The sequence below is a fragment of the Pseudozyma flocculosa genome, assembly GCF_000417875.1.
Source record: "Pseudozyma flocculosa PF-1 unplaced genomic scaffold scaffold00024, whole genome shotgun sequence".
In the NCBI taxonomy this organism is placed as follows: Eukaryota; Fungi; Basidiomycota; class Ustilaginomycetes; order Ustilaginales; family Ustilaginaceae; genus Pseudozyma; species Pseudozyma flocculosa.
This window is the reverse complement of record NW_006920892.1, coordinates 443,260-452,799: the sequence shown is the minus strand read 5'-3', so window position 1 is coordinate 452,799 and position 9,540 is coordinate 443,260. Positions and strand designations below refer to the sequence as shown.

Sequence of the window (9,540 nt, the reverse complement as noted above, 5' to 3'; positions counted from 1 at the left end):
CCGGCGGCGTTGGCGGGCGAGACCTGCTTTTCGGCCTTTTCCTCTGCCTCGACCGGGTCGGCGCCGCCCTCGATGTCCTTGATCTGCATGCGGAGCGCCTCGGCGCAGTACTTTTTGCCCACAATGTGGCGGAAGAGCTCGCCGTCCTTGTGCTCGTACTCCCACGTGACGATGCCCTGGCCGTCGAGGACGCCGTTGCGGTGGTAGACGGTGAGGCCGCGCACGTACGGATCCATCTCAAAGTAGGCCAGGCGCAGCTTCTTGACGAGCAGGTCGCGCTGGCGGACGACGTCGTTGTCCTGGCCCTGGGTCTGGATCCACTTGCGCGTCACGTCCTCGTACTCCTTGGCGTGCGCCATGTAGGCGTCCTCGACGCGCTTGCGCCCCTCCTGGTCGTGCACCTTGGCATTCTCGCCCTCGACCGGCTCGACAAACTCAAACTCCTTGACATTGTCGCCGCCCATGATGGCCGCGAGGCGCTCCTTGGGCACCAGCTCAATGTCGGCGGGCTTCTTGGTGAACTTGACCTTGCTCCGCACCGCCGGGTCGAGCATCGGGCCGAGCAGCTTCCAGATGCCGCTAAAGATCCACGGCGCATTGTGGATGTAGAGCGTCCCGAGCGACTCGGGGTAGTACGCCTCGAGGCACTTGACGATGAAGAGGATGCAGTTCCAGTCCATGTTCCTCAGGCCGAACCCGGTGAGGTCAAACAGGAGCACGACCTTGTCGTTGGGGGGCACCATGAGCAGGCGGAACGACTCCATGGCGTAGATGACGTACTTGCTCATCGAGGCGCCCGGCTGGCCCCAGGTGAGGTGCTTCTTGACGTGGATGTAGCAGATGGGCTGCTCGTTGTCCGTGGTGCCCAGCGCGTACGTCTTGCCCGAGCGCTGCTGGTCGAGGAACTTTTCAATCGATGCGTTGCCCAGGTCGCCGTTTTCCACGAGCGACTCGACGTCGTTGTCCAGCCGCCACTTCATGCAGCCGGCCATCATGGCAAACGCGCGCGACACGTCCCACTGTCGGTCGGCGTGGTCGTAGTGAGGAGCAAGGCAGGGAGGGGGGCGAGATGTCAGTCGATTGTTCCGCCGGTCGTCGTGCCCGTTCCAGCCCCCGACGTCGGCCCACCTTTCTGGCGCGGAGGAAGCGCAGCACGTCCGTGTCCGGGTTGTCGGCCTTTACAAACTTCCAGAACGTGTCGCGCAGCGCCGCTCCTCCGTACTGGTTGAGGAGCTCGTCGAGGGCGGCCTGCTCCTCTCGGGCCTTGAGCTCGTCCTTGGCCGCGTCGTCCTTTGGGATGCCGGCACCCTCGGGTCCGCTCTTCTTCTCGTCCCATCCACCGAGGTCGCCTCCGGCGGCCTTGCGCCGGGCTGCGGCCTCGGGGTCGCCCTTGTCGGCGGCCTGGTCGCACGTCTCAAAGAACTTGGTCCACAGCTCGCGCAGCTTGACCTCCTGCTCCTGCGTGAGGTTGCCTGCAGAGCCGGGGGAGGGGGGGGGGGGTCAGGTAGACAGGCGGTAGGGGTCGTCGAGGTGGCAACGGACAGGGGAGCGCGGGATGAGAGGGCACGGATGATGAGTTGCGGGACAAACGGGCTGCCAGCCGTCGTGGCCGCTGTCTGCTGCTGCTGCAGTTACTCACCGACGTAGCCCTCCTGGATCTCGATGTCCTTTTGCGGGATTTCAGTGACCATGGTGGCGATACAGATTCAGTCGGGGAGCGACGTGCGGATGTGGTTGCGGTTGTCTGTCGTATGTGGCTGGACGGTGCTGGTCGACAGCGGCGAGGCGAAAGAGAGGCAGTCGTACTGGTGGCTAGTGATACAGATTAGATGGTTGCTCGCGCTGCGTGTCGAATCGAGAGGGGTGGCCGACTGGGTGTTGGCAGTTGTGTCGTTCAGGGGAGACGATGGCAGAGAGAGAGAGAGAGATAGGAAGAGGTATATGGCTGAGATGGCTTCGGGAGGGAATCAGAGCGCATGCAAGCGGCAGGCAGGCCGAGGGCTTTATATCACATCCGATGGACACCCGGCGTCGGTCTGGGCGCCATGGGAACCGCGGCGTGGCCAGGGCTGCTACCTGTAGCCCGCCGTACCGAGGTGCGGGGACTGGAGTGCAAGGCAGCAGCATCGACGTCGGATAGAGGATCGTGCGTCGTGGCCCCGAGCGGCCAGGCCATCTGCGCGCGCTCTTTCTCTCTCGCTCTCGTCCGCCCCGTCTCTCCTCTCACTCTCTCCCTCTAGCTGGCTCTGCCTTGGAAGCCAGCCTTGAAGCCCAGAAAGGACGGAATCAAGCCGAATCGATTCGGAACCAGACCGAGACGAGTCGAGACGAGGCGAGGCGAGGTATCGCCCTCTGTCCACACGACGTCGTTACCGCAGATGTGTACCGTCAACGGAAGGCCAGAGTGCGGGGGGCCATGATGGCCCGCGCTCATTCTCCACACTCTGACCGGGACGAGGATCGAGGAGGCGAGCTGGGTGGTCAATCTCCGCTCGTCCTCCTGGCTGCTGGGCCTGGCCTGCTGGCTTGGCCGTCGCGCGCTCCATGCCGGCCCCGCCTCGCCCCTTTCGGTGGCCCGCCTGGGCCTGGTCTGGTCTGGCAAGGCTTGCTTGCGATGCAAAGGTCTGGCATCATCGTCCATCCAGCCAGGTAGTAGTTGGCTGAGGGCGTACGCAGTCGAGCCGTGCGAGCGAGGAGGATTGGAAGCGAGGTCTCGCCTGGATACACTACCCGCCTACGCTCTTCCTACGGTAGCCGCCCAGCCGCCTAGCCCGGCCGTACGTCCTAGCCTCTAGGCGTGCCAATTGGGCTCCCTCTTTGGAGGCATCGGATCGGATTGGCTTGGCCTGGCCTGCCTGGCCTGGTCTGGCCGGTCATCTGGGCGCGAAGCAAGGTGGCTGGGCACCGACCGCATCCTTGGCCTGGTTGCGGGCGCGCGGCTGGGGGGACAGCGGTTCAGCAGCCGCCGTCGTCTCCCGCCCCCGTCCTTGGCCTTGCTTCCTCTGCCCTCCTCTTTGTCGTCGTCGTCGTCGTCGTCGTCGTCGTCTTTCGTCTTCCTCCTCGGTCTCCGCCTGTTCTCCCTCCTTGCCCCTGTCACTCGCACGTCCCTCCATGGTACAGTCAATAACGACGGAAGCCAAAGAAGGATGCGGCCGCACAGCACAGACACCTAGACTGCATCCCCTTGTTTACATACAAACACAACGTACCACGGCTTGTTTGGGCTGCTGCGCCTTGCATTACGGTGTCCACTATGTTAGAGACCCGGCCTTGCCTGGCCTGGCCCGGCCTGGCCTGGCCACGTACATACAGTCTGCACGTACGTCGAGGCGGTCCGAGCTTCGCCATGGTCCGGCTCGTACGCCACCAGATCCCCTCGGGCATTGGCCCGCGCCACCGCCGCTGGCACCGCCGCTGGCACCGCCGCTGGCACCGCCGCTGGCGCTGACGCTGGCGCTACAGCCATTCTTTCCGATCTTGTTGGACTCGCCCGCCGTCTTTGCGCCGCGACCGTATTCACAACGCCTTGCACTCGAGCCTCCTGCTTTCACCCCCTGTGCCCTCTTGTTCAATGAGACTCGGTCCTGGCGGTCACGGCACAGCGGCAGCGCAGCGCAGGACAGCACGGGTACAGAACGAGATAGAAAGTCATGCCGCCAGCCATACTGTAGGAAGACGGTCGGTCCATGGGCGATTTGCGGTGCCCGTCGGAAAGAGGGGCGAGAGGTGGTGACGATATCCGCCCCCCCCCCCGCCTTCCCCTCCCCTCCCCTCCTCTCTTTCTCGGTAACGAACAGCCTCATGTGGAGTCCAAGATGCAGCTGAAAACCCGACCCCTCCCCTTCGCCGCTGTACCGTTTCGTCCTACCCCGCCAGAGGAAGAGAAAAATGCGGGGAAGACGGACGGGGGCGCGGGGAAGGGGGAAGCGAAGCGAAGGCGGGGCCAGACGATGCCGTCACATGCCGTCCGTCGTCGTCGTGCTCGTTGCCTCTCTGCCTCTCCTTTTGATCTCACCTGCCCCACAGTAGGTAGTGTACATACGGCCCGGGAGGGGTAGCGACGATCCTCCACGACTCTTCTCTTACCACATCATCACCACCCTCCCCTTGGGTCCACGTGAACTCTAGCCTCGTCGCAATGCGGCACAGCGATACGCTTCGCCCCCCTGTCCAACGCATCGAGCCTGAGAGTAAGACCTGAGACTGCGTGCGTGCGTGCGGGCGTGCGGGCGTGCGGGCGTAGATGGATGGACGCAGGCGGTGGCGGTGTTTGGAATCTCGGCATGCCAGGTTAGACCAGGCCACGCTCGTCCAAAGGGGCCCGTACCATGCCATGCCATGCCATCGTCGAGGACCGACCGTCACACAGAGAGGTAAACGGAGAAAGGGGCCGTGCAGAGCAGAGCGGACCGTCACGCCACAGCCGCGGTTGCGGTCGCGGTTGCGGTCGCGGTTGCGGTTGCGGTTGCGGCCTCGGCCGGTTCTCCTGGGCCTGACCTGACCTGGCCTGGCCTGACCCACCCATCCTTCCGAGGCGGTACCGCGGACTCTTTCATCACCATTAAGCCGTACGAGAGACGGAGGAGACGAGGACGCCGACGACCAGCGACGACCGGAGCCGAAACGAGCAGCCATCCTCACAACACCCCATCGGTCCTCCGCCCCTCGCCACAATACCATCGACGGCGTTCCATGACATCAGGGCTGGATTTCCACTTCTGCTGCGCTTCCGTACAGTACGAAACGGACGGTACGAACATGTAGGTACGTAAGACCACCCGAGGCTTTCGATGCGATCCGGTGGAATGGCCTGGCGATGCGTCTGCGGCGGCTTCCGCGACTGCGTGTCCCGCCTGGCCGCCTGCTCGGCCCCCTCACGGGCACGTTGGCCAGGTGCTCTTGAGCTGGCGGACGACGAGGCTGCCGAGCCGCAGCTTGTCGTCGCCGATGCTGACGCGCACCGTGGCGGGCTTCTCGTCGTTGTCAAAGAAAAACACGCTCGTCCCGCTCAGCTGGCCGTCGTTGGCGAACGCCTCGAGCACCGAGCGGTCGACGAGCACCTTGAGCGAGATCGTCTGCTGCCCGGCCTCCTTGGCCGCCGCCGCCTCGGCCGCCGTCGCAGAGGGCGGCAGCGGTCCGAGGATGTACTGGTCCGGCGCGTACTCGGACTGGTACCGCACGATGCCCGAGCTCTTGTCGGTGAAGAAGGGGTTGGTCCTGGCCCACCTGCGCCCGGCGTTGGAGCGGTCGATGAAGGCCACGGTGGGCTCGCCCATCTGGATGCCCGCCGTGATGCTCTGCTTGCCGCTCGACGAGAGGATCTCAAACGAGCCGATGGTGTTGTACGTCGCGTTGACGTCGTTGGGCAGCACAAACGTGGCGTCGATCTCGAAGCCGCCGTCGCCCCGGAGGGCCACGGTGTGGTTGGCGCGGGCGGCGTGCTGGTGGTGCTTGTCGGCGTCGAGCTTGTAGAGCGTCTTGGCGCGGATGTTGTCGAGCATGGCCGGCTTGCTGCTCAGCACGTACTCGCCGTACATGGGGTTGGGGCGGTAGTACTTGAGCGTCAGCTCGCGCGGCGTCGACTGGAACGAGCGGAAGGGCGACGTCGGCACGACCTGCGTGTACTGCCAGTTGCTCGCCCACGCCACGCCGTACGCCTTGCCGTCGGGCGAGTTGCTCCACGACTGGAAGGCGTAGTAGTCCTTGCCAAAGTCGGCGTACCGGAAGGCGGCGTCGTCGGCGGTGAAGGTGCGGCCGTCCCAGTCGCCGATGTAGTACTGGACAATGGAGCCGCCCATGGGGCTGCCCGGGTTGATCGAGTTGACGAGCACCCAGCGGCGCTTGCCGGCGTCGGGGCCCGACTCGATGGGGATCTGCACCAGGTCTGGGCACTCGTACTGGTACCCGGGCAGGCCCGTCATGCGGAAGCGGCTGAGCTCCTGCCAGTCCTTGAGGTTGGGCGACGAGTAAAAGGTCACGGCGTACTCCTGCGGGTGGGCGACGGTCATGACCCACTGCGACTGGCCCTCGTCCCAAAACACCTTGGGGTCGCGGAACTGGGTCGAGTTGATGGTGAGGAGCGTCTGGTTGAGCTTGGTAAAGTGGATGCCGTCGGACGAGTAGGCCAGGTGCTGGGTCTGCTCGGTGGGCGTGTTGAGCGTGTAGACGGCGACGAAGCGCGAGTCGGCGGGCGTCGAGTCCTCAAAGAGGCCGCTGGTGTTGTTGACGTCGAGGACGGCCGAGCCGGAAAAGATGCCGTCGCCCTCGCGCTCCGGGGCGATGGCGATGGGCAGGTTCTGCCAGTGGTACAGGTCGGTCGAGACGGCGTGGCCCCAGTGCTGGTTGCCCGCGACGAGCTGGGTGGGGTTGTACTGGTAGAAGAGGTGCCACAGGCCCTGCGAGTAGACCAGGCCGTTGGGGTCGTTCTGCGGGGCGGTGCGAGGTAAACAGAGCGGACAGGCAGAGCGGGGGAGGACGGATTGGATGTGAGCAGGCGATCAGGGCAGGGCAGGGCAGGGCAGAACGGGGCGAGGCGAGGCGAGGCCATCATGCGCACTCACCATAAAGTTGTCGGTGGGGGAAAAGTGGAACTGCGGGCGGTGGGCCTCGGTGTAGAGGGGCGGGTTGAAGGAGGCGGCGGATTTGCCGTTCGAGGTTGCGCAGGACGTCTTGCCGCCGCGTAGCGCGTCGAGCGACGAGGGGTACTGGCTCGAGTGGTTGGAGCGCGCTGCGAGGGCGACGAAGGGGTCGGTGAGGGCGTCCATGGGCATGGCCGTGGCTGCGGCCAGCAGCGAGCCGAGGAGGGCGAGGGTGGATCTCATGGTGGCTGTACGGGTGCGTTGCTACGCGGTGGTGGTGGTGGTGGTGGTAGCCGCGAACGAGGACGAGGAAGAGCAAGATGGGTGGGCGGATGGAGGGAGGGAGGGAGGGGGGGTGGGGGGGTGAACGGTGGATCGACGGTGGCTGCCTGTGGTCGGATGGGGCCGCAAAGGGAAGGTCGAGCTGGAGCTCGAGGTCGGGGTCGAGGATGGGGACGAGGCGGAGAGGGAGGGGAGCAGGCGAGGTGCTATTGTCCGGCCAGCAGAGGAATGGACGACGACGAGGGTGTGACGGAAGGCGTGTTTTATATGACGGCACGTCGGTGGCCACGCCGGACCGACGTGGCCTGGCGTAGGCCAGCCTGGTCTGGCCTGGCCATTGCGTCGTCGTGGTCGACGGCAGAGCCGTAAGCGTGAACAAGATCGAGGACGAGTAGAGTAGTAGGCACTTGCTGGGCAGGACGAGGATCGAGTGCGGGGGGTGGGGAGGGCAGGCTGCTGTAGCCGGTACTGTAGCTTTGGTGTGCCGTCGTCGAGGGCATCGGCCTTGTTTCGGTCGAGCCGTGCATGCCATGCCATGCCACGCCATGCGTACGTTGGGTTGCGCTGTTGGGCATCAGCAGCATCCCCGGTCACTCTTACTCTGATCCATTATTATTGGCCCGCCCGCCTGCCCCGCCATGTGTTCCGAGGAGCGCGGGTGGGGTCAGAGGCGGGGGCCAAACGCGGGCCAGGGCGGCCAGCCTGCGACCGGCGTATACGCCGCCCCCACGGCCTCGCCCTCGTCGGGACGATCCGTGAGGCTGCGGCGTCGATCCTGGGCATAGAGTAGTGCACTACTCGCACCGGCAGGCAGGGCTTTGCGACTCTTCAGCCCCGCCCCGCCCCCGCCCCCGCTCCGCCTGGTGTCCCGTAGCGTGTCGTCTTGGGAGCTTATGAATGGCACGGCTTCTCTCGGGGCGTGGCCGCAGCGTACCAAGCAAGCAAGCAAGCAAGCAAGCAAGCAAGCAAGCAAGCAAGCAAGCAAGCAAGCAAGCAAGCAAGCAAGCAAGCAAGCAAGCAAGCAAGCAAGCAAGCAAGCAAGCAAGCAAGCAAGCAAGCAAGCGTTGCAACAGCTCATCTTGCCGCGTCGTTGCCACTACAGAGTAGTACATGACATGGCATCCCCCTAGACTCGCGGTTCATTTCGTTCAACTCGATGTCCCGCCCACGTCCGAGCTCGGAGCCAAGGTGGAAAGACCGAAGCGCGGAGCCCCACCCGCGTCGGCGAGCCAGTACAGGTACAGTAGGAGTCAAGGTTTTGCCACCATAGGGCAGCAAGCTAAGGCGGGTCACCGGTCGTCGCAGCAAGCCGGCCATCGGAAGATGACCGACCAACTAAACAACCAACCAACCAAGGGCCGGTGGCGAGTGGTGGTGGTGGTGGTGTAAGACGGACATATCTCGGTGCGTTTCGTTGCGTGCGTTGGGTTTTTCCACCGACCTCGCTTCGCTTGGCCGCCATGCATCCTGCCGCGACCGGGACGGGGACCGCACCATGTGGCTCGACTCAGGATCCCCCCCCCGGCTTCCCCGGTCCCCCGGCTCGCCCGCCTCGTCTCGTCACGCTACAGCGAGGGGGCAGATCAAGAGGCGGGCCCGGCAGCTCGGACGAAAAAGATGATCAATGCCAGACGCACTGTGGCGACATGCATGCATGCACCCAAGACGGAGGCGGAGTCGAGTCGGAGGTTATTCGGTCGGACCTACAGTACCCTTCCTCGCTCAGGCTACAGTCAGACGTAGGTACCGCGACGGCGTGCCCCGTTGACGAACCCATGTCATACCCCACGTACTGTACGCCCGCCTCTCTCGCTGTCAGGTCCAGCCTTCGACGTCCCACATGGCAATCCTCATCCCTCAACCTCTGGCCTCTGATCTCTTTCTCTCGCCTTCCCGCAAAAAAGCATAGATAGCGAGCGAGCTTGTGCTTGACGACGACGGCGGAGCTGCGATACAGTCACGCCTTCCAAGGGCAGTACGTAGGCCTAGCGTATCTCCGCATTGCCAGCCGTGAGCTTGCCACGCCTTGCTTGCTCTGCTTCGTTTCCTTCGCATCGGACCCGGCCTTGGATCGCCAAAGCTTGCCCACCCAGCTCAGCGGCATGGCATGGCTTGGCTTGGCTCGCTTGCCTGCTTACCTACCTGCTGGCTGGCTTCACTCCCAAACGACCGTCGGCCCAGTCGAGTACCCCGTACCCACCTACTGTACGTCGCACCACGCACTCGCTCCGGCCTCGTCAACCACCGGCAGCGGACATGGCTCGGTCGCACACGCTCGCTTGCATCGTGTCATGTGCATTCGGCCATTGATTCACACCCACGCGTCGACGGGGTGGGGTGGGGCCAGGAACGTGGAGAGAGGGCCCACGACGTTGCTGCGGCCCAGTCATCCTGCCTGGCTGTCGGTAGCTACACAGGTGCCCATCGCCCTACATCGACGGCCTCGGGCCGGCACCGGTCCCGGCACCTTGACTGGCGGCTCCCTCGGCATCGCCACCGCCGCTCTCAGCCGTAGCGCCGAATCCCGCGCCGCCGCCACCGCCGCCGCCCGCAGACGCCGTGCGAGACTCGGGCGTCTCTTCGCCAGCAGACGTACCATCCTTGGACACGCCCTGCCGACGGCCTGCATCCGATCAAGAGGCGATGAGAAAGAGAGAGAGAGAGAAAGAGAGAGAGAGAG

The 9,540-nt window shown here is 64.7% G+C and overlaps 2 protein-coding genes across 2 annotated transcripts in view; both read right to left on the bottom strand.

Annotated features, from left to right (window-relative positions):
- PFL1_06240 (uncharacterized protein) overlaps positions 1–1,691 on the bottom strand; it is a gene marked incomplete at both ends in the record, with an annotated part of 2,051 nt that extends 360 nt beyond the window's left edge. Inside the window, 3 exons of the mRNA XM_007883778.1 lie at positions 24–1,019; positions 1,129–1,472; positions 1,640–1,691. Coding sequence (XP_007881969.1) covers positions 24–1,019; positions 1,129–1,472; positions 1,640–1,691 — 1,392 coding nt within the window. The remainder of the gene's footprint in view (positions 1–23; positions 1,020–1,128; positions 1,473–1,639) is intronic.
- Positions 1,692–4,874: 3,183 nt separating this feature from the next.
- Positions 4,875–6,821, bottom strand: PFL1_06239 (uncharacterized protein; the record flags this gene model as incomplete). The annotated part of the gene is made up of 2 exons (XM_007883777.1): positions 4,875–6,425; positions 6,561–6,821. The coding sequence occupies 2 exons, from the start codon at positions 6,819–6,821 to the stop codon at positions 4,875–4,877; spliced, it is 1,812 nt and encodes a 603-aa protein (XP_007881968.1).
- Between the last annotated feature and the right edge of the window lie 2,719 nt (positions 6,822–9,540).